Source organism: Chrysoperla carnea, chromosome 3 (genome assembly GCF_905475395.1).
Source record: "Chrysoperla carnea chromosome 3, inChrCarn1.1, whole genome shotgun sequence".
NCBI classification, from domain to species: Eukaryota; Metazoa; Arthropoda; class Insecta; order Neuroptera; family Chrysopidae; genus Chrysoperla; species Chrysoperla carnea.
In genome coordinates, this window is record NC_058339.1 from 23,949,168 (window position 1) to 23,974,643 (window position 25,476).

A 25,476-nucleotide genomic window follows, 5' to 3' on the forward strand; every position below is an offset into this window, starting at 1 on the left:
ACTTTGTCACCATGAACATCAAACTAAGTAAATATGCGTTTGTTTTTATAATATGTTTTTGTATTTGAAAATATTCACATAGTTTTCACTGAGTATACAGAAGAGCCACATTTATGAAACAGATTACGTAAAATCAGGTAACACCAACAGATTTTTAATCAATTGACTTTCAAAAAGAAACTTTTAACAAAAAGAAAACCGACTTCAAAATAAAAAAATTTCCAAAACAAATTAATATGCAGTAAAAAGTAAAAAAAATATCGATAATATAATGTAGTTAAAATTATTGTTATTTTTTGAGTCGGTGTCAGCCAAGGAAACAACTCTGACAGAACAGTTTACTACATTAGCTTGCCTGACACCGACTCCAAAAATTACAATAATTTTAACTACATTATATTATCGTTATTTTTTTACTTTTTAGTGCATATTAATTTGTTTTGGAAAAGTTATTCTTTTGAAGTCGGTTTTCTTTTTGTTAAAATTTTTTTTTGATTTTGTGATTTTTGGTGAATCTGAAGTACACTAACTAATTTGATAATAAAAAATTTATCATCGAAATCGGTTGGCGTGATATTGACTTATTCGTCCTCTTTTCGTGCATACTTAATGCAAATTTAAGATTTTTATCGTTTTCTCATGAATGCCGTTGTCAGAACTGGACCAAAATCGGTTCACCCAGTCAAAAATTCTGAGGTAACACACATAATAAAAATACAGTTGAATTGATAACTTCTTTCTTTTTTGTTTGCAGTCGGTTAAAAAGAAAGCATATTTAACAACGGCATAATTTTCATTTTCAAATCTTTGAGGATCATTTTAGGGATTACTCGTAGACCTTTTTCTTTCAAATGAACAACTTTATGATATAAGGTAAAAAGACACAATTTTCAATCATTTGGTGCGGATTACTGAAAACTAATTATTCATAGAAAGAAGATACATTTGATTTTAAAAATAATTTTCTATTAACTACTTTAATTGTGGTCAAGGATTTTGTATTTTTATTTTTAGTACCTGTGTATATCACCTTACAATTAAATTTACAATTAATCTTTACAAAAAAAAATTACTCGCTATAATAAACAAAGCAATTTTTTATTTAAAATTAATTAGATATAATTAATTTGAAATAATAATCTAAAAACTCACTGATTAAGGTAGTTCCTCAAAAAGTGAATGTATGATCATACTTGAGACTTCTGTTACGAATTTTATTTTTAAATTCTGTTAGAACTTGAGAAAATTAGACGATAGTTAAGAGTAAAATTTTTCAATATATACCATAGTTTTAGAAATATTGATGCCTAAAGATTTAGAGATAATCATTTATAGCAGAAATAACACACAAATACATGCAATTTCATTACTTTAAATGTATTTTATAGAAAAACGAGTGTCGCTTTCTATAATTTTCTTTATAGTAAAATAATTCATATTTGAAATTGAAACACAGCGCTATCTATTGAATACTTATAAAATATAAAAAATTTTGAGGGAAATTGTATGCCCATCACCGCCATCTATTGACACTTTATAGAACTTAGAAATGAATTCAACCCTTTATAATATAAACCTTAAATTCGTAGTAAAAAGTCGACACCTAATAGAGCTAGGTTAATTTTGACCAAAAATTTGAAAAGTATGGCCAAATTTAGTAGTATAACATACTTGGTTTATCAAATTGAATAAAATTTGTATGTGATAGAGCAAAATTAATTTTTTGGATTCTGATGACGTCATAAAGTTCAAAAATTCGATTTTTTTATAACACAGGCAATTGTTATCCGATCTTCTTGGAATTTTTTTTGAAACCAACTAATTTTGGGTCATTCTTTTCAGCTGTGATGTCAGTTTTTTGCTAGCTATCACATATGTGCCTAATTCCAGGACCAGACCTCCACAATCTTGAAAGCTATTATAACTAGATTAATTTTGGTCACAAATTTGAAAAGTATGGCCCAAATTTAGTAGGATTACATACTTGGTTTATCAAAATCGGATAAAATTTGGATGTGATAGAGCAAAGTTAAATTTTTTGGATTCTGATGACGTCATAAAGTTCAAAAATTCAATTTTTTCAATAACACAGGCAATTTTTATCCGATCTTATTGGAATTTTTTTTGAAACCCACTAATTTTGGGTCATCCTTTTCAGCTGTGATGTCAGTTTTTCGCTAGCTATCACATATGTGCTTAATTGCGGAACCAGGCGTCCAAATTCTTGAAATCTTATAGAGCTAGGGTAATTTTGATCATAAATTTGAAAATTATGGCCCAAATTTAGTAGGATTACATACTTATGGTTTATCAAAATTGAATAAAATTAGGATGTGATAGAGCAAAATTAATTTTTTTAGATTCTGATGACGTCATAAAGTTCAAAAATTCGATTTTTTTGATAACACAGGCAATTGTTATCCGATTTTCTTGGAATTTTTTTTGAAACCAATTAATTTTGGGTCATTCTTTTCAGCTGTGGATGTCACTTTTTCGCTAGCTATCACATATGTGCCTAATTCCAGGACCAGACCTCCACAATCTTGAAACCTAATAGAGCTAGGTTAATTTTGATGACAAATTTGAAAAGTATGACCCAAATTTAGTAGAATTACATACTTGGTTTATCAAAATTGGATAAAATTTGGATGTGATATAGCAAAATTAAATTTTTTGGATTCTGATGACTTTTTATCCGATCTTATTGGAATTTTTTTTTGAAACCCATTAATTTTTTGTCATTCTTTTCAGCTGTGAAGTCAGTTTTTCGTTAGCTATTACATATGTGCTTAATTCCGGTACCAGGTCTCCACATTCTCGAAAGAAAAACAATTGACTGCTTGACAATAAACATATTGTCGCACGCAATTGGTATTTTGAGATTGAAAAGAAAAATTAGGCGCACGCAATAGGCAATTAGCTGTTGGTTACACGAAAACCAGTGCGGAAAGGGAGTACTTTACCCGGAAAAAGAGTACCTACATGAGTGAAGTAAAAATTTCTACCCACCAATATTTTTATTTGTTTTAAAGAAGATATTAATTTTATAAGCTTTGGCTAATAAAATTGTTGATTGCATTCAAAACTAAACAATCGTCAATAAAACTGAATTCTCTCATTTTATTTAAAAGGTCACAACTATAATATCGTAATTGAAACTCCCAATTTAATAAAATTATTTTTCTTGACTTTAATCATTAAAACGATACATCAAAATATTTAATACTGATAAATCCTTAAATATTTCAAAATTATTATATAGCGTGCAATTTTAATTGTCATTTCGAAGGTAACAGAAAAATGAAATCATATTTATTTAAGAATCCGCATCAAAATTATATAAAATGAACTTCCCTCGTATTAGTGAAAATATTACGTATAAATATTCTAAATTTGTGACATTGGTCAACCTGTCAAAAAAGGTGAATCCGTGATTATTCAAACCTTATTAAATTGGTTTTTAAAAAATGTTAAAAGATACCTTTAAACGGTTCGAAATTTCGGTACAAATTACCTTTTTCAAATAACTGAAATTCTGTATTTTTTTGGAAATGGTGGTGGCAGGAAAGTATTACTGTAAGGCTCAAAAATAGCTCCAAATTCCTGAACAAATATTTTTTTGAATTTTAAACAATCGGAGCACGTATTTTTGTATTTTGCTTGACTTTTCTGAGAATTCAATCAATATTTAACTTTCGTTTAAACGACAAGCCATGGTCAAAAGAACAGAATCAAACTTACATACAAAATCCTGAAAGCTTGAGTCATACTTATAATATTAAATAATGATAAAGTTGTAGTTAATTGCAGAAGAATTCAATTAAATTGTCAAACATAAATTTTTAATTAATGATATTTAAAAATAAAACTCCTACTTCATTAAGTTGGAAATTTTTTGCCCTGCTCATTAATATAATAATTTGTATGATTTATGTTTTTATAATTCATCATATGTTTATATTTTAATTTATAAAATGTTTCAAATTTCTACTTACAAATAACATTCACCAAGGAGTTAGACCTTTATATTCCTATGCCTCCTACATTCTCCTCCAAATTATTGGTTGAATCGAACCAGCGGCACTTTCGTGAAGCGAAAAATTTTGTTAAATACTCAATTTAAAAATTCAAATAAAGCCAACACTTGGCTAAGAAATTTATGTTGGAATCGGAACACAATGAAGTAAACAAACTAATGTTATATTGATATTAAAAGTATAAGTTGTTAAATTAAATATTTTACTATTAGTTAGTTAGTATGTGTGAAATAGAATTTATTTAGTAATAATTGAATCATCAACAATGTAAAATTATTGTTTAAAAAAAATTTAATATAAAATAATGATGATACAAATGATATTTTTGATATGTTTATTTTATTATTTCAATTAGTATTTGATGACATGCAACATATTTATAAACTTTCAATACTGAGTGTCCTGTCATATACGATTTTTAAGGCACAAGTAGTATTTTTAGCCAAAAAATGCAATTTTTCTTACTTTTTCAATTTTTGGTGTTAGCTTCTCAATTTATAGTCGCAATAATATCTTAATGCAAATTATTTCTATTTATTTGACAGTCTCAATTATCTGTTAGGTCCAAACGATTCTAATAGATGGCGATATCTGCTGAATGGATTGAGAAATTATTCAATAGATGGCGGTATGTTAAAAATACAAACGTTTCATATAAGCTACAATATAATAGCATAACCACCACGTGTTGCTGAGACTAAGGTATAACCTAAATTTATTTTGTAATAAACGAAATACAGTAATATTCAATTGTTTTTACTTTTTTAATTTTTCAGTGATCAAAATCAGTCATGGAAGTCGCCATGTTTTTTTATAAATGGTATCTATATAAAAAAGTATGCTGGTCTTCATGACTGCTGTCCTATTACTGTTCCCCTTGAATAGTTTACTACAATGTAATATAACAAGAACCTTTGCCACAGCAAAGCATGGCCGGGTCTGCTAGTTATTACCATTTTCATACCATAAACTTATACAATATCACAAAAATTAGAGGCGCCAACTTGTACATAAACTATATACACATCAAAGCTAATTATTTTATATTATTGTATAAATTATGTTAACATTTTAAAGATCCGAGTCAATTTTTAATTAGAATTTTGTTGACGGATGATAAACACAAATTAACGTATAATAAATAATATGAATGTGTATAACGCTATGGGCCATTCGCAACGTAATAATGCCGCTATATTCATTTCACACAAAATATCACTTTTATAGTTTTATCTTTAACTTATATCGTCTGTGTTTAAATACAAATTTGGAATAAATAAGACAAACCGCCAACATTACAGTTATACAAAGGATTCAATCGAATTAATTTATAAAGACTACTGTAGTTTTTGTAAAACTTTTACCTTAGTTATTATAACGGGTGTCCCAAATTCGCTCATGTTCGCGAGGTGATTCCAGATGACAACCGAAGAATAAAAAGTTACATGAATGTAGGTCCGAAAATGAGATGTCTTCTTGTTACAGTTAAAAAATTCCAAGGCCCTTACTAGCATTAAATGGAGTTGGTAAGAAATTAGGCACTAATTAATTACTTAAAGCCACTTACTAATTTTCAAACACAATATCAATTTGTCAATTTGCACGTTGAATACAATAACCGTTACAAATTTGGCTTCGAAGAAAGAAGTATTCGACATAGGGTACGCAAAGCAATAAATTATGAACAATTTATAAATAGCTTAAGCAAAAAAAAAAAAATCATATATTTTAACAAATTGAGGTGATTAATATTTGTGGGCGACGACCAAATTTTGCATGACCTATTCACATAGTGAATATTTTCTGTTAAAAAAAATTACAATATTTGACAGTTAATTTAAAAATAAAAAAATTATAATAAGATGTGCCCTAATTTTATAACTTTATTACTACAGTTAAATAGCAATTTAACATTTTAGAATGAAGAATGAATACATTACACAACAGTACGTAATCCATTCAATTTGTATTTGATGGATAGATGGATGCATCGTCCGTCAAGTGTACACTTTTTTTTTTGTGAAATTATTATTCCTTCAATCACATTTGTTTCTTTCTCCGTAGGTTAGTTATATTCTTAGATTATAAATATGAGCATTTAAAATTTGAGCAAACAAGATTATTTCACATTTTTCGAAGAAAATAATTTTTGAACGAAGTCAGATTACACCGATTAATGCACTGCATCCTTTTTTTTTGTTACATAATTCATTCGATAAGTTTTTACGCCATCTAAAAAATTCCTTTCTGTAGCATAGGGATCTGAAATGTATTGTTATAACAAAAAATGAGACTAACAAAAAAGCAGTACCAAACTAATTTCAGATGGACTTTCGACGATGTTATATAATATACAAGGTGTTCTATAGTTGACTGCAGAACTTTTGACTTCCTAATTAAGCTTACAAAGACGAACGAAAAAGTTATATACCAAATTTCGATCTGAGGCCTAATTTTCGAGATAATTAACCAAATCAATTAATAAATTTATCCAATTAAATGCAATGATAAAGACAGCAAAAATTTTTTTCTTATTGTTCTTGTCTTTATAAAAGTAAAGAATGTATTCATATAGATCAAATCACAATTGCATATCAAATCTATTTTGGAAATTTTGTTACGGAATACTTAAAAAAAATTGAAAAATAAATGAAGAAAAATATTAATAATAGAACCGGTTTTTTTTTTACACAAATCATCAAAAATAAAATAGGCATTGATTGATGAACAAACGTGTATTTGTTACGTTTGTGTATAAAATTGAACTCGCATCAAAATATTATTAGGTATCTATAGAAAATTATCCATGAAGTGAACACTTAAACAGAATTGTACATTAGCATTTGTTTATTGTGTAAATTACAGAAACAACTGGAAAAGTATTGCAATAGAGTCCTTTTGGATCAAATTTTTAGCATGTACGAAGTTTTGTACCTTCACTCAGAGATAAACTTTTATTATTGAACAAATTTTATAAGAACTAAACAAGTAATTGAACAAATTTTAAAATAACACTATAATAATTTCAAAAAAGACGTTTTTCGCGACTTTTTTATTGTCATATTTCTCTGGGCTATTCGTTGTGTGCGTAGTCATGGTGGGGATAATAAAATCGATGCCAGCGCTTTAAGTGAAAAATTTTGGAGATAAAGTGGGCTGTTATGACTAATTTGCAATTATTTACATGTTAATGATATAGAAACTGTCAAATTAAAATGATTGAAAAACACTAATTAATTAAACTTAATGCATTAAAAATTGTGAAAATAAGAAATCAAATTGTACAAATATTATTTTTCAAATGTTAATTATCGTAATTATTTATTTAAATTTGTGAAACAAGAATATTAAATTTTAAATGTAAGTTTTCAATGCAATCCACACAATTATATATGCATCCATTAATTCTATAATTAAAGTAGTGTATCGTTGTCATGGAAACGAAATTCACGCTCGGAGCGAATTGGACTGGATAAATAAATCCTATAATGAAGTGTTTTTAAGGAACCATTTTTTAAAATTTTACAGAAATCTTTAATTTATCGTTCAAAATGATGATTATAGATGGATCAGATCTATGATCATCATTCTGAACCATAAATTAAATAGTCCTGTAAAAATTTAAAATGGTGAATGCCAAACAAATCATGGCCAACTATTCTGATACACTCAATGAATTATGACTATTTTACATTTAAAAAAAATTGAAAACTGTGTATATCAAGAGAGGGTGGAGGCTATAAAGCGGTGGTTTTTACTTTTAAGTCCAGTGAAACGGGCGGGTATCAATCTAGTTTCTTGTATAAGTGATTTGTATAACTCTTTAGGCATCAATATTTCAAAAACTATAATATTTTTTAATTTTAATCATTTTCCCAATTTCTAACAGAATCCGCCCTAAAAATTTGAAACATAAGTCTCAAATATTTTTTTATACTTTCATTTTTTTTGGGAACATCTTCAAGTTCAATTTAGAAAGCATGGCTGACTCGTTAAAGAAGGTTCTAAAGTACACGTTATTCCGTTTATTTGAAATAGAGAATATGAACTGTGTGTGTTGAGTTGCGTAGATAATTACACACATGCCAAATTAGAAAGCATCTTTTTTTGTGATTTACAAAAAAAAATATAATAATAATAAATTAATTTTCGATAAGGTATTTTTTTTTGTAGAAATTAATCAAAATAAACGTTAAAAAAAGATATTAAAAAGTAATTACACTTATTTCATTTACACTTCATTTTAAAACACTTCAATGACCTTCTTCGTTTGATGATTTTGACTAATATTTGAATTCAGAAATTATCCTCGTTCTAAATTGTAAAATAGACCAAGTATTTTCAAGATAATAAAGAAAGATAATTTTATCACGAAATATTTTCTAATTATTATTCGAGATTTTATTTGAACACCGTTATTAAAGGCACATTTTGAGAAAAGGCCGTTTAAAATTACCTTTCATTAGTTGGCGATTATTCTTTTATAGTCAGCGATTTGGCTAAACTCGACCATATTATAAGTCAAATAATTACTCATAAGCTGTTAAGCAAATTGATGTTTTTTAGCCGGTTAGTTTTTTAAAAGTAATTACGCTCGTTAAATAGTGTTGATGTCGCAATCGTTTGTTTATTAACGTCACGTAAGTAAAACAACATATCCACTCTTCGATAGCCACACACATACAAATGATATTCCTATATAATACATACTATAAAATTTGCACCCTCGCGGATAAAAAGCGATGTTTACGAAAAAATGTTTCAAACAAAAGATGTTTATTTTTTTAAGGAACTTTTTTTGCATTTAAAATTTTGTTCTAACTCAAACGGTTTACAAGATGGGTCCTACGGACCCAAGACCCAATTGACTTTTGCTCTTTTACGAACTCGGCCTCACTTTTTATGTCCTAAGCATGCTATAAAAGCTTGCTTTCAGCTTGATATCTCTGTTTTTTTTAGTTATCGTGTTCACAGAAAGACAGACGAATAATCGAAAATGGACTAATTATGAACAACTGTACCATAATTTTGTTCGTAGTATCAATATTTTTAAGCGTTACAAACTTGGGACTAAACTTAGTATACCTTGATATATTTCATATTTACATGGTATAAAAATTCGAATTTTCGAGTTAGTCCCCTGAACAACATTAAACAGGAACAAAAGCATTAAACTTGTATAATCTTATATAATTATTTCTCTGGCGTATTTTCTGTCAAATCGCAAGATCTTCCTTATAATCATCCATTATCAATTTCTATGATTTAAACCTTATCGTGCTGGGTATTGACGAAAAATAAGATTCACGGGCTAAAAAAAGTAGCGCTTAGGAAAAAGCAGGCTAGGGAAATAATATTAAGATTTAATTTTGTTCAGTATGTAATTTGTATATCATATCTGTAATAAAATTGCCTATAAATAAAAAGTGTTGATATTTATCACTTATATATTATAATCTCTAGCATGTTTTTAGCCCCGGATACCGCACTGCGGAATTCCTCAAGAATCGAGCTAGTATATATTTTAGTTTGGGCAATAGTAAGTACCTTTAAGCCAGGCATAGGCAAACGTGGCTTAGAGACGACACTCAGACTTCTGTAACTAGAACACGAGTAAGACAGTGATACCCTAACCAGTGACAACCAAAAATACGTATAAGACAGAGAGACAACATTTTTATTTATTAATCTCATTACTATTAGAGAAACTGAGATAGGTAGAAGAGTCGTATACCCGTCTTGCTTCCTCCTCTATGAGCAAAGCGGACTTGCAAAAAGAGACACACAATAAAGTTATAACAATGGTGCGACTTCGACTTAAAATAATTCGCCCATGCCTACTTTAAGCTGTAATAATAACAATACTATTTTAAGTATAACTAGACTATAAAGTAATGTTAATGTATTGGAACATTTAACAATGGCTAGTTTTGAAATGACATCCCATCATATATTTTTATTTGTGGTTTGTTATTACAGATACAGTGACCTTGAATGTTTTAATGTTTAATAATATAATCAAGGTAAACAGTTAAGTTAGTTATAGTTATTATGAAAGATGAGCTTTGTTGTAGGTAACTGATATATTTAATTATATGAAAAACTTTACTTCAAATACCTAATAAAATATTTATGAACGGTTGTTGTAGGTAATGTAATGTTTTATTACTTATAATAATTATTCTTTAACATTTTCTGGTCCAAAAGTCATTAAATTCAAATTTGACTTGAAAAATTTTACCAAGGTTATGATTTCATGTGTAAGAGATATTTACGAAATAAGTTGGAGGTCAAATTGACACTATTTTAGATCGTAACTTGATTTTTATACTTATTGGATCAAAATTACTCCATACACCGAGTTACATCAAATTCCAAATCAAATTTTTTTTTTGCGTTTCTCTCGATTTTTTTAAAGCATTCAAAAAATTTCAAAAAATCGAAAAAATATTTTTACTTCCAATTTGGATAAAACTCAGTATATAAGGTAATTTTGACCCAAAAAATACAAAAATCGGGTGCATTTGTTGACTGGTCGAATAGTTTTTGAGATACGGACTAAAATCGATCCAAATATTGCGATATCTTAGAAACTCTGCATTCAATCATTAAATTAACCTGATTTTTATACTTTTTGGGTCAAAATTACCCCCATCCACTGAGTGTCATCAAATTACAAAATACAAAAATCGGGTGCATTTGTTGACTGGTCGAATAGTTTTTGAGATACGGACTAAAATCGATCCAAATATTGCGATATCTCAGAAACTCTGCATCCAAACATTTAATTGGTTTTGTGAAACATTCCAGAAAAACAAAAAATACATTTCAGACTACTCCAAAACCGCACACTGATCTCCTTAATACACTTAAGTCCAAAAATGGCTCCCAAAAAAATCATTCATAAAAATTTCACACACATGGAATTAAATTTTTAGAATAATCATCAAAGTCTTCGAACATGATTATCAGTTGCTTATATAAACAATGGTGTTGCAATATTTGATAAAGGCTATGATAATAAAATTTATCTTAATTTGTTTGATTACAAAAAAAATTAATAAAAATGAAACAAAACAATATTTTTAATTTCAATTATTGTTAATCATAATTAATTTATATTCACAATATGTTTTATATCAAATTCAAATGAAAATCTCATAAAATATGAATCATAAAAAATTTTTAATAAATAACAATGAGTTTTTTGTGTTGTGCTATGTAATATTTTGGCAACGTATTTTATTATTTAAAAGCTTTGTTGGTTATGGCACACTCACGCGACATCTTTATAATTTAAATATCAATAGTAAAAAGATTTGAATATTTCTTTTTCAACTTTGATTTAAAAAATTTTTTTGATTTGATGTAATCCAAGTAAAATCAAAATAAAAAAATTATGAACTCTCTCCCAAATGATAAGATGAAATAATAATATTTTTTAATATCGAAAACAGTTTTAAGATAATTGACGAAAAATTTTGAAATAGTAAATTTTTATCTCTGTCACTTCCAGGGGTAGTTTTAATGGCATTGCAACCAGATTCAGTTGCTTTTTGACTTCAAATTCATGATCAGCGTGTCCGAAAACCACAGAGACAATTTCTGAGGTGAAATTCAGAATTTTCAAAATTTTTATATCATTGGCACTTCTAGGGGTAGTTTTAATGGGGTTGCAACCATCCTCAGTTGCTTTTTGATCTTTGATTTGTGAACAGAGAACCTAAAAGCTCCTTACGAGACGATTTCTGAGGTAAAATTTTGAATTTAATTAATTTGTTATCTCTGTCACTTCCAGAGATAATTTAATGGGATTGCAACCGTATTCAGTAGCTCTTTAACTTTGAATTCATGATCAGCGAACTCAAAAATCCTCAGGAGGCGAATTTCGAGGAGAAAATTTGTTTTGTTCTCACTGTTACTATTTGGAGTGCTTTGGGGATGGGAAAACTACAATAATTTTCTCAGTTTTCTTTGTAATGCCGAGGTTATGTTCCTAAAGATCTAAGGAACACGTACAAAAAAAATTTTTTAAATCGGAGCTGTTCCACAACTTTTCCACATATGATGGTATTTTTCGGCTTATTTAATTATTTAATGTACTAGTACATTCAAAATAAGTTTGAAAGTGATTAACAGAAATTTTTTCTACTAGAAATGTTTATATAGAGGTAATGATAGTAATAACAGAGACAGAACCAAATATATTATTAAATTCAGTTGAACCTTGATCTCTACAGTGTGAAATTTACAATAATCTAAACAAATCATTAATTTTAAATATTATTGATATCATCATCACTTCATACAATTCGTACATTATATCGTGGATTATTACTACCGGAAAAATTAAAAGAGCAAATTGTATAGTAATTAAATTACTGAATACTTTCTAAGTATAATCGAAATTTAAAAAAAAAAAAAATAGGAATCATTAAATTATTCACCAATAATAAAAATCTAACTACCAAAGAACTATCAAAGCCAAAAAAGGGCTCATATACCAAAAACCGATGACTTTGCTACGGGACCCCGCACGATTAGGCAGGAATATTGCTTTCTGTGAAACTTTTCAAACCGCCCCCAAAATTTTATTCCGATCGTTCTGATCAAAAGCTCTCACGGCCACAAAATTTTACACAAGCTACACATATATTATAGTTATAGTATATGACTACTGTGTGTGGTTGTATGTGAGTGTGTGTATGCGTGTCTAGTTTTATTCTGTTGTAACTTTTTGGGATTAGAAAAAGTTCCACAGAAAGCCATTTTCCTAAACGAACAAAGACGATTGATAAATAAAATTTTAAATTTTTAGTAACGATTTCATTTTAACACGTATACTTGGAGTCAAAAAATACCTTGAATACAGATATCAATCAATATCTTTATTGCTTCTGTTAAAATATTGTAACTGTAGCTGTGTTCACATACCACATGTACTGAGGAAACATTCGCAATTTTAACTTAGATCATCATGTAATAATATCTTTAAAACAAAATTATATTTAAAAAAATTTGTTAATAGCTCATGAATGATTAAACATATTAAATTAATGATATACACGGAAATCATTAAAAAAAAAGTTTCAAATTTACTTTCGTTTATTAATTTTGGTATACTATAAAAGTATTAAAGTAATTCAGGAGAATATGATCAGTTCAAAAATTTCAATAATCTCCCCAACAAGTGAAAACAAAATTGAAAAAACCACCGACAAATGCGATTTATTTTTTGTAAACCGATTTTTGGAAACTTAACTATAAAATATTCTCAATCAAGTCGGTTCGACCGTTTAAGGAATACGATGTCACTTTAAACTTATAACACTCCTTCTTAAATCAACATCAAAGCGATGGTCAAGGACAACATATGAGATGAAAAGGATACTTAGAGAGCTGTCATTTTTTGGGACAAATTTTTGAAAATATTTTAATTGAAATTGAAATATTTGAGTTGACTTTGTTCTTTTGAATTACCTAATTATTTTACCATTTCACTTTTCGAAATGAATTGAGCCAAATTTATTTGACCATTCATTTCCATAGTAATTATTGGTATGTTAAAATTATATGTTATGTCTTTTCCAAACTGAATCGATTTTGAAAATCATCGCAATTTTTTGCTTTGAATGGAAACTTTTGTTAACAATCTAAATTGTGTTACACTTACTTAAAAGCCTAGATATGCTATTTGAATCATACTTTTTAGATCTCTTCAAATGCCAAACATAAAAAAATCACATTCGAATGAATCTTTTTAAATTCATGAATAAATAATAATATAAAACAAGTGAAAACAAGGAATTGACTGAGTTAATTGTTGAAATACCATATATAGACAGAGTTGATTACTCTGTCACATTATACATACATACATGTCACACATCTATAACTGATATAGCAATAACATACATACTATACAATTTGCGCATAATTTGCGGTCGCACGTGTAAACAATGATGTCTACGAAAAAATGTTTCAAACAAAAATTGTTTATTTTTTTATAAGGAACATTTTTTACATTTAAACATTTGTTCTATCTCTAACGGTTTAAAGATGGGTCCTACGGAGCCAAGACCCAATTGACCTATGTTGCTCATTTACGAACTTGTCCTCACTTTTTACGCCCTAAGCAAGCTATAAAAATTTCAGCTTAATATCTCTTTTTGTTTATGAGTAATCATGATGACAGACGGACAGACAGACGAGAGACTGACGACAGGTATCTAATTAGGTGATTTTTTGAACACCTATTTATAACATCAATATTTTTAAGCATTACAAACTTGGGACTAAACTTAGTATACCTTGGTATATTTCATATATACATGGTATAAAAATTCATTAAACATTGCCTACGGTACAAAATATAGAATTAACAAAATAAGAATTAGAATATTGTTAATACTTAATTTCCGCATTTGCAATTTAAAATGTATACGAGCAAAAAAAAAAACAACATATTATATTATTGATTGTAAAAACAGATTATGTCATTTAGATGAAACATTTGTATGAATAACACCTCTTTACCAGCCCACAATTCACAATCGTATAACTGTTAATATTATCATCAATGAAGAGGTTTAATTATCTACCTGCTCTATCTGGCTCTACTGTAGCTGAAGCTGTAGTAAACACTTTGTAACCGAAAATAAAAATCAACAAACCATTTATTATAAACTTAATTTGCGATATGAATCTCTTTGTACATTCTGTAACGAATAAGGCAATAATTATAATACATGCGACGAGCATACATGTTAATATTCATTAAATTCTTGATATAAAATTTAACAAAACAATTAATTAAAGACGTCAAGTGGCGTGTTGGATCCCTTATCGAAATACCTGTTTTAATTTAATAGGCTTAAGAAAGTATGATCAGGGTAGCAACTTTCAGTAAAAAGCTTGATTTTGTCCTATATTTAGGTTAGGTTAGGTTAGAGTGGCTGTCCTCGGGTGGGACACACTTAGACCATAGGGTCCGTTGTGGTACCGTGAAAGGGTTGGCCCATCCTCGGCCACTACTCCATGAACCATTTGGAGCTGTTTAAGAACAGATGGAGGGAATTGACGTCGACTGACTTTAGGTCGGAGAGGTCGTCAAAGAGAGGCTGGCTCAAGTAATACACTGCCAGGCCTAAGCGTTCAGCATGCTTGCCGCCTAGCCAGTGTCCTGTGATAGCCGCAACAACTTTGCAAACAGAAAAGTCTTATATTTAGTTTAAATGAATTCTTAAAATTTTAAAAGGGTTATCAAATTATTTAAAGAGACATGCAAGGATTGAATAAAACTAGGGATTTCAATAAAACGTTATAAATAGAATTTTTAATTCAGCCAAATATCGAAAAAATCAAGAAACGATTTTTTGTCAAACTTTCGATTGTTAAACTCGTACACATACAACGCCCCTCGGATTAATTGATTCAGTCGTTCAAATATCAATTTTATTTTGAGACATGTCTGTATAAACTTTTGAGTATTAAAATGTGTACACTCTGTGTCACAAAAAATGCACTTATTGCAAATAGTACAATATGTAACCCGTGCATTTTTTGTTACACAGAGTTTACACATTTTATTGATAATAGTTATAAATTTTGTTCATTAGTATGACAAATAATATTTTTGGGTATAAAGAAAACATATCGATCGATTGATTGATGACATAAATTGAACACAACTTGGTAAGAACATGACAATTTATACACATTTTATATTTTTTATTAAAATATACATATTATATATTTTTATTACAATAATCGATCATCGTCCGATGCCGATCAAATATAATACTTGGCAACAACACAAAAATATCTTTTTATTAAAAAAACTTTTTTCACATGCTAAGTTTGTACAGAGTGGGATAGAAAAGAGTGCGATTTTGAAAATACTCTAAAAATAAATTCCATTAATATTTCGAAATTATATCTATACCATCTTCAACTATATAAAGAAATTAAATACTGATAAAAATTAACTATAAGTTATGTAAAGCCTGTTTTGTTTTTAAGTAAATTCAGTTAATTTAGCAAATGTAGTTCTTTATAAGTTTTAATTCCAACAAAATGACATGAAATGATTAACGTTACCAGTGTAGGATTTGAACCACTTCTTGTCGGAGCCATTCTTGCATAATCGTAATGCTAGGGTACCATCCACCATTCTAGTGTGATTGAATAGGAAAGGAAAACTAACTGATTTCCAACACAATTTACTTAATTAAAAATATTGGATTAATTAAAAACACAATAAAATTTGCTTAAAAACACAATATGGTAAAAAGACAATTTGCAGAAATTTATGTGATTTCTTTTTATTGGGTTTTCAAAATCGCACAATTCTCTGCCCCACGCATAGTACCACTATGTACTATGTTTTAGCACAAATAGCTACACGAAAAAACCCATTCAATATATTATAATGAAGCTTAAAAGATTTATTTAGTTCAATGTTCTGCAATATTTTTCGTATTCATGTTTAAAGAATTTAATGTGTAGATTATTTTAATTGATACCTAACTACTTTTGATAAACACTCGGCGCTAAAATTAACGGGGCAAAATTTTCTACCAAAGTCGAAATTTTTATTCTAGAGGCAAAAAATAAAAAATTGGCATGGGTTACATTCCTACATCCAAAATTTCAGTAAATCATATGAAATTTCATATAATTTGATGGGACTCTCTCTATTTATTATAAATGCGAAAGTAAGCATGTTTGTTTGTTACGCTTTCACGCTAAAACTAGCGATTGGTTTTTACTGAAACTGTACAGCAATATAACTCATACTTCAGAATAACACATGAGGTATAATTTATAAAGATATATTAATAAAAAATAAATAAAAAATTGAAAAATTAATTTAATTTGACATTACCATAAATTACAGATTTCTGTAAAAATAGTCAATATAAATATTTCACGGCCATCTTTTCTGATATACTCAATGAATAATTACGACTATTATACATTTAAAAAAATAGAAAACCATACATATATTTTCCTCTGTAAAACAATCCTTGCCATTTTTTCGAGTGTTATAGAAAGAGGATAAGCGAGAGCAATTTTTATCAATCTTTACTTTTAAACCCAGCGAAGCGGGTGGGTATCACTCTAGTATCAACATATTTCTTTTAATTATCTGTTTTTGCCAATTCTTTTGAAATATTCTATTTACTGAAATAATCTTCTAAGAATGGTGATAGATTAGTATTAGATTTAGTTTTGGTATTATTTGTTTCTTGCTCATGATATCAATCATTTACAAATACCAATATTTACTAACTGTTTAAAACACTTAAAGCTAGATGGATGTTATTTGATTGATAAATTTAATAAAGACGTTGTAAATATTATCCAATCGAAAGAAAGTAATTGTATGTGTATGTTATTATAAAGGTAGTTGGGTAATACAGCATTATAAAGATTAATCAATAACTTGTGGATTTTTATGCTTTATAATCATTCTATTCGTTGTATGCAGAACCGAATTCAGCGCTGCTATCGGAAATACATATAACTTCATATCATTTTATTTTATTATTAACTCCAGTTTTCATGCAATGTTATTATTTACTTTTAGATATAGGTAGGCAATATTATTACATAAATGAAAAAAATCTTGGTATGAAAACTCAAATCTTAATATATAAAAAAAAAAAGTCGGGCTTGCTCGAACACTAATAACTCGAAAACGGCTCGACCGATTTTCGTGGTTTTTGTTTTTCTGTATTTGTAACTATTAAAAAGACCCCCTCCCACACAAGGGGTAAGGCAAGGAGATGACATTTTTTATGGACATACGTTTTTTTTGAGTATACTACTTTAAAACATTAAAAAAATTTTTACCTATAGATTGTTAAATTGCCAGGGCGCTGCTCCAAAAAATTAAAACCCATGAAATTGTGAACAAAGGGGGGAGATATAGCGCGGTAGTCTTTAATAACATGAGCTTTACATTATTTTATAAAAAATTAGGGTTCGCACCAAAAAATTAAAATGAATTAGGTCCAATTGTGAACGCAGCAAGCTTCACGGCCGAAGGCCACGTAAAGTACGTGTTTAGCTGGAGGAGTTAGCAGGACCAAGCATAGTATGACTATTTATGAACTGGAGCTGCATGGGAGCACAGCGAGCTAAAAGAGGTAGGTCTAATAAGTCACAGGTGGGCTAAGCGGACGGACTAAGCATAGTAGAGCTAAGCATAATGAACTGGAGCTGCAATTGTATGAAGATTAATAATCGCTGATCAAAAGTTATTAAAATATAACTTATAGGTGAAACGAATCTCCCCGAATAACTATGTTTTTATGAGGATCAACTTTCTAATTTAAACTGTTATTCTATCTCTTAACTTTTGGGAATAAATTGACTATTAAAGCAACCCAACGAATTAGGTCCAATCTGATGTCAGAACATGATGTCCCACATCAATCTTTACAACTTTTGTTTAAGTAATTTTTTGATTGCCTAACTACAAAGCGAGCTTATTATATTAAAATATAGCCATAATATATTATTAAAAAAAACAAAAAGAAAACCGACTTCAAAAGAAAAACTGAAAATGCACTAAAAAGTAAAAAAATAACGATAATATAATGTAGTTAAAATTATTGTTATTTTTGGAGTCGGTGTCAGCCAAGGAAATAACTCTGACAGAACAGTTTGCTACATTAGCTTTGCTGACACCGACTCCAAAAATAACAATAATTTTAACTACCTTATGTCATCGTTATTTTTTTACTTTTTAGTGCATTTTAATTTTTTTTGGAAAAGTTTTTCTTTTGAAGTCGGTTTTCTTTTTGTTAAAAGTTTTTTTTATTTTGTGATTTTTAGTGAACCTGAAGTGCACTAACTAATTTATCACTAAAAAAATTATCAGCGAAATCGGTTGACGTGATATTGAATTATTCGTCCTCTTGTCGTGCATACTTAATGAATATTTAAGACTTTTATGACTTTCTCATGGATGGCGTTATCAAAGCTCGATCAAAATGAAATGGGACCACACGGGAAACACTAGCTTTCAAATAGATAAAGAATCATCAAAATCGGTTCACCAAAGCAAAAGTTCTGAGGTAACAAACATTAAAAAAAAATACAGTCGAATTGATAACCTCCTCCTTTTTTCTTTGAAGTCGGTTAAAAATAGTTCACCCTGTATATTAGTTTGCTTTAAATTAAGTATAAAGACTATAAATTCATTGATTTACGCTTACTATTTAACAATATGTTCAACACACCATATAAATATAGGTTAAATTATTGAATGGACATGCGGTAATGCACAGAAGTGATTTTGCAGAAATATATAATAATACATAATTGTTTTGATTAAAAATGTATTATATACAAGCTGATTACGTTCTTACATATACATGTATTTGTTGTCTGGGCCCCGGGGTTCAGTGGAGCACCAGGGCAAATGAGACGGTGACCTGTGTAAGTTAACGGTACACCACCATAACAAATACTGTATAGTATTATAAGTGTATGATGTATTATAAGTAAGTACATAGAATCACATATAACATACACGTGTATAATACCACCAAATGTTTGATATAGTATCAAATAGCAAAATCATTAAACATTTATATAAAAGCACATTCGGCACTCAATAATAATCAAAATAATTGCAGTTTTGAAAAATCCTGGTAGTTTGCAATTATTCTTTAGTGGGATAAAATTAAGGAATAAAAGGCTTTTATATGGATTACAAGTTCGGGCAGCAAAACCTCGGGGTTTTTCTTTTCACATCAAAATAAGTATTTTTTGAAATTTTTTACTTTTCCTAAGTGGTACAACATGTCTAACCAACAAAATGGCGTCAAAAATGGCATATTTTTTCAGAAATTTTACCAATATTATTTTATTTTCGAAAGAGGAGACTCATCACATATGGGGGGGGGGGGGGGCGTCCCCAAGTTATGTAGATATGTATACATATATATGGTAAAACAATTCATTTGACTATAACTTGAAAAATATTTGACTGATTTTAATGAAGCTAATAACAAAACTAGGTTTTAATACATACAACTTTCAGATACAATTTTCAGCCAAAATTCCAGATTTAGTGAATTTTTTAAAATAGCTACCATTTTATGCCATTTTGTCCCACGTGATTAAATTTTTTTTAAATTGTAATATTTTTTATTATCTTTCGATTTCATTTTGATTCTTTATTTCAGGTTGCATACCCGTAAAATAACTCCTTGACCATATTTTTGCGAAATTTGGAAATAATTCTTTGCTGAGTGTATTGACATATGCAGCATTTTGCTTTCGCTTCAGAAAACTATATGGTTTAAAGGGTAATTGATTTGAAGCGGAAGGAAGTTTAAGGAAAAAGATCTTTTAAAAGACTCTAAAAATGAAAAAGGCCAAAAAATTCGCGGTATTGCCTAAGATTTTCTCAAGTTGCGCGATAACGAGCTATGTTGGACAAGCTATACAGCACTGAAATACAGGGTGATCCAAGTTATAACACCAAGACTTCAGCAAATGGTGAATAACGTTAAAATAATGCTAATTTCTTAATACACTTTTAATCGGATAAACCTCCTTTTCTAGCTAGATACAAAATGTTGAAATTTTGGAAAAAATGCCATTTTTATGAGTATTGCCAGAACGGCTGGTTGAAAAATTGGAAATTTGGAACATAGTATGACCTAAGGTTCCTTCTTGATTTAAAGCTGTGGTCATAAATTACGAAAACTAGCGATGGAGGTATGGGCATTAAATAACCCAGTTTCGAAAAAATCTCTCACGCCACTGACTTCATTGCCAATTCAATAATCTTAAGTTAAAGTATTCTTTCATTTCCGATAAAATCAGTGGCATAAAAGATTTTTTTCGAAACAGATTTATATCACGTCCAAATCTCCACCGCGTTTTCGTAATTTAGCACTATAAGCTAGCTTTAAATCATGAAGGATCTGTACCAAAATTTTAATTTTTCAAAGCACCCGATTCGTTAATACTCACAAAAATATCATTTTTTCCCAAAATTACACCCTTCACACCCTGTATCTAGGAAAGGGCGTTTTCTCGACTATAAGTGATCTACAATTTTCTGAAGTCCTGCTGTTATAACTTGGACCACCTGGTTTAAGCATAAATAATAAAAAATAAATGTAAAATGTGTTTAAGATTTTAATTAAATTATACTGTAGTAATTAAAAAAAATTTACTTAATTAATAAACAATTATGCAGAAAAAACTGTAATTCATTAATGAATAATAAGTAAAGTATAATATTTTTTTTTATAAAAACAAACACAAACCTGAGCTGATGTTGTTGATCGTGCATGTTGTTGTAATGATGTTTTAGGAGTTTGCGGTTCCGCTGGGGAGGAGTTTGCCACCGTTTCCTTGGCAGCATCTTCATCGTCTGCCATCGGAATCTCCTGTAACATTGAAATCATGTTTTTAATATAAAATATAAAAAAGTAAAGAGTAGAGTAGAGTAGAGTAGAGAGTACAACTGTAATAAACTATTTATAAAGATGCATGCACCAGGCAACATAAGCTAACATACTCAGAAACTCTTCTTTGCTTGTTAACGATGAAATATAGTAGTATCATGTTTCAACGAATAAAATACATAAATCAATAACATCTTATAAATTGCAACTTTTTGCAAATTTTTTTCTTGAAATTTTATCTTTATATTTAGACCAAATCTATTCGTACCGTGCATGAGTTTTATGAGAGGCGTTTTTATGGTAACAATACAGTATTTTATTAATATAATTGTATGGATTGCATTTATAAAATTGTATGGATTGCATTTATAGCTTACATTGAAAATTTAATATTATTGTCTAACAAATTTAAATAAATAATTATGATAATTAACATTTAAAAAATAATATTTGTACAATTTGATTTCTTATTTTCACAATTTTTAATGCATTAAGTTTTATTAATTGTTATTTTGCAATATTTTTAATTTGACATTTACTATAACATTAGCAGATACCCACCCCGCTTTGCTGGGCAATTTCTCCTTTTTAAAACAAAGACTATCACGTTATAACCCTCACTTATCCTTCCTTTTGTTCAAAATTTTATGGATTTTAACTTTTTTGAAAATGAAGTTTTGCCCATGATACTCGCCGACATTGTAACTTTCTATAGGTCCAATCATTAAATTAACCCGATTTTTATACTTTTTGGATCAAAATTACCCCATCCACTGAATTTCAACAAATTCCAAAACAAAATTTTTGTTCCGATTTTCTCGATTTTTTCAAAGGGGCACCCTTTAAAAAAAATTGCGAAAAATCGAATAATTTTTTCTATCTCCAATTTCGATAAAACTCATTATATAAGGTAATTTTGACCCAAAAAGTACAAAAATCGGGTGCATTTGATGACTGGTTGAATAGTTTTTGAGACACGGACTAAAATCGATCCAAATATTGCGATATCTCAGAAACTCTGCATCCAATCATTAAATTAACCGAATTTTTATACTTTTTGGATCAAAATTACCCAATTCACCAAGTTTCATCAAATTCTAAAACAAATTTTTTTTTTGCATTATTCTCGATTTTTTCAAAGGGGTACTTCGACATTTCGACATATATGGAAACTTGTATTTATCAAAAATCAGATTTAACGTAGTTCCAGCATGGTATTTGCAGTTTCTATGTTAAAGCAATGGTACAATTTTTTTTTCGACAGAATTTAACGAAAAATTAAATTTAAGAATTTAATAATGCTTACTATTAATTCCCAAAGTTTCAGAAATTTTGACCGTTTAAAATGGGAAATAATTATGCCAACGTCCCAATTTCGATCAATTTACGTCAAAATTAATATCTCGAAAGTGAAAATTAATTTCTAAATTTTTTTTTTAGAATTTTATTGTATAAACATTTTTTTCTACTTTTTCTTCAATATATAATAATATCATAAAAAATAGTTGGAGATACCGGACATTTTACATGCTTTAAATGGGACATGACCCTCAAAATCGCGAACTTTGTCTTTAAATATCTCGCGATCTAAACGGTCAAAAATTATGAAATTTTAGGAATTCATAAATAAAGCTATTATAAACCCGAGAAAAAAAATTCGGCCAAATCTGTCGAAAAGTGATTTCATGCTGGTACTACCTTAAACTCGATTTTAGGCACATTTAGTTTTTTTACTCATTTTTAGGTATTTGTTTATATCAAGATCAAGATCAATAATTATTTTGGTGTAAGCGGGGATTCATATTTCAGTTGACCTCTCGTTTCAACGAAATTTCTCATCATTAACAATTTCAATAAATGGTTAATTGCTCAAATAAATTTAGATTTAAGATTTTGAAATTTACATTTATTCCTTCAATTATTTTCGATTTTATGATTTGAAACAAAACTCACTATAAAATTTTATGATACCCAAAAGATAAAGTACAACCATTTGAAATATCGGATTGCAAGATTCCGGTAAGTTTTTTGAATGATTTTGTAGTATGTAGTAGGGAGTAGTATATGCAATGTCCCTGGTTAAAATGTCGTATATACACGGTGTTCTGTTATTGACTGCAGATCGTGGGCCTACAGAATAAGCTCATAAAGACGAAGGAAAAAGTTATTTACCAATTTTGGATCTGAGCCCTAATTTGGGCGCTACAGGTATGACAAAAATTGATAAATTTGTTCATTCACTGAATATCATTCGATAACCAGCAGCCAATGATAATCAGTAGATATTAGTAAATTTCATTTAAGAATATTCAACTTAAGAAGGGATATCAAGTGATTTCATTCGATTATATTATTTTGAAAAACATTTAAAAAAATTATTTCATTGGTTTTTGTCAAATCCCTACTTTTTATATTTTTATTATATTTTTGCAAGAAAACATTCGATTATATTCTTTTGAAAAACATGTAAAAAAATTATTTCATTGGTTTTATATTGGTTTACGTTAAATTAAAGACACGCCTTTTGTGATGTAATTTGTTTTTTACTAATAAGTAATAATCTAATGTTTTCTTGCAAAAATATAATAAAAATATAAAAAGTAGGGATTTGACAAAAACCAATGAAATAATTTTTTTAAATGTTTTTCAAAATAATATAATCGAATGAAATCACTTGATATGCCTTCTTAAGTTGAATATTATTAAATGAAATTTACTTATATCTACTGATTATCATTGGCTGCTGGTTATCGAATGATATTCAGTGAATGAACAATTTTATCAATTTTTGTCATACCTGTAGCGCCCAAATTAGGGCTCAGATCCAAAATTGGTAAATAACTTTTTCCATCGTCTTTATGAGCTTTTTCTGTAAGCCCACGATCTGCAGTCAATAACAGAACACCGTGTATATTTGAAATAGAATATAGTACGTATTGTTTGTGTGATATGATATCCTGTGAAAATTAATTTCATATGCAGTTTCTGTAAATTTTTTATTTTTTTATGCAAAACATAAAAAAAAAACCTTATTGGTGTGTTTTCTATACACTAAATGGTAAAGAAAATGAGAAAATTACACAATGCACAAAATACAAAAACCCACTTTTAATTAATAAATAATTAATAGTTTTGAATAAAAATTATCATTTTAAATTATGAGCCAATCTTCTATTATTTGTAAATTTCTGTAAAAATTTCAGCTTGATATCATTTTTCGTTTTTAAGTTATCGTGTTGACAGACAGACGGAGAAACAACCGAAAATGGACTAATTAGGTAATTTTATGAACACCTATACCAAAATTTTGTTCATAGCATCAATATTTTTAAGCGTTACAAACTTGGGACTAAACTTAATATACAATTTATATATTTCATATATACATTGTATAACAATTTATATATTTCATATATACATTGTATAAAAATTGGAAGTCAACATCTACTCCTTTTAGTGTACAAACAATTTATTATTAATGAATATTATTATGATTGTCATATTCATATTGTCATTCACATATAACAAAAAAAATCTGTAATGAAATCATTTGTGCATAAACTGTGGCAATTTTAATGAATTTATTTTACATAATTAATAACGTACAAATTAAATAAAAAATATCTCTAATATGAATACCACATCACTTCCTTGCACGCTTATAATGTAATTAAAAAGGATATTAATAATTAATAATAATAATAATACATAAGAAGGGTAACGCAAATGAGTTTCTAGCACTTAGACCCAAGGGTTCTTCGGTGCCCTTCTTGAGAATAACCTGTCATTCGAAAGCACAGGCAGGACATACCTTCTTCGTCGAAATTGCTCTCAGGATTGATGGATCCAAATTTTCGGATTCAAAACATTCTATACCGGGCCCAAACATTTGCATATGCAGGTTTCTGCAAGTCGAAATTGTCCTGTCAAGAGTTCCACCATCTTTCTCAGTAAATTACAGAGCATCTTGCCATGGGAATAAGAGGCTCAGATAACAGAGG

At 28.6% G+C, this 25,476-nt stretch overlaps 1 protein-coding gene across 6 annotated transcripts in view; it reads right to left on the reverse strand.

The window, feature by feature from the left end:
* Nucleotides 1–25,476, reverse strand: part of LOC123296735 (rho GTPase-activating protein 23) — a 216,762-nt gene that overhangs the window by 189,186 nt on the left and 2,100 nt on the right. For all 6 annotated transcript variants that reach the window (XM_044878345.1, XM_044878347.1, XM_044878348.1 and 3 more), the window contains exon 2: nt 21,335–21,457. In XM_044878345.1, the coding sequence (XP_044734280.1) occupies nt 21,335–21,448 (114 nt within the window). In that variant the 5' untranslated portion in view covers nt 21,449–21,457. The remainder of the gene's footprint in view (nt 1–21,334; nt 21,458–25,476) is intronic.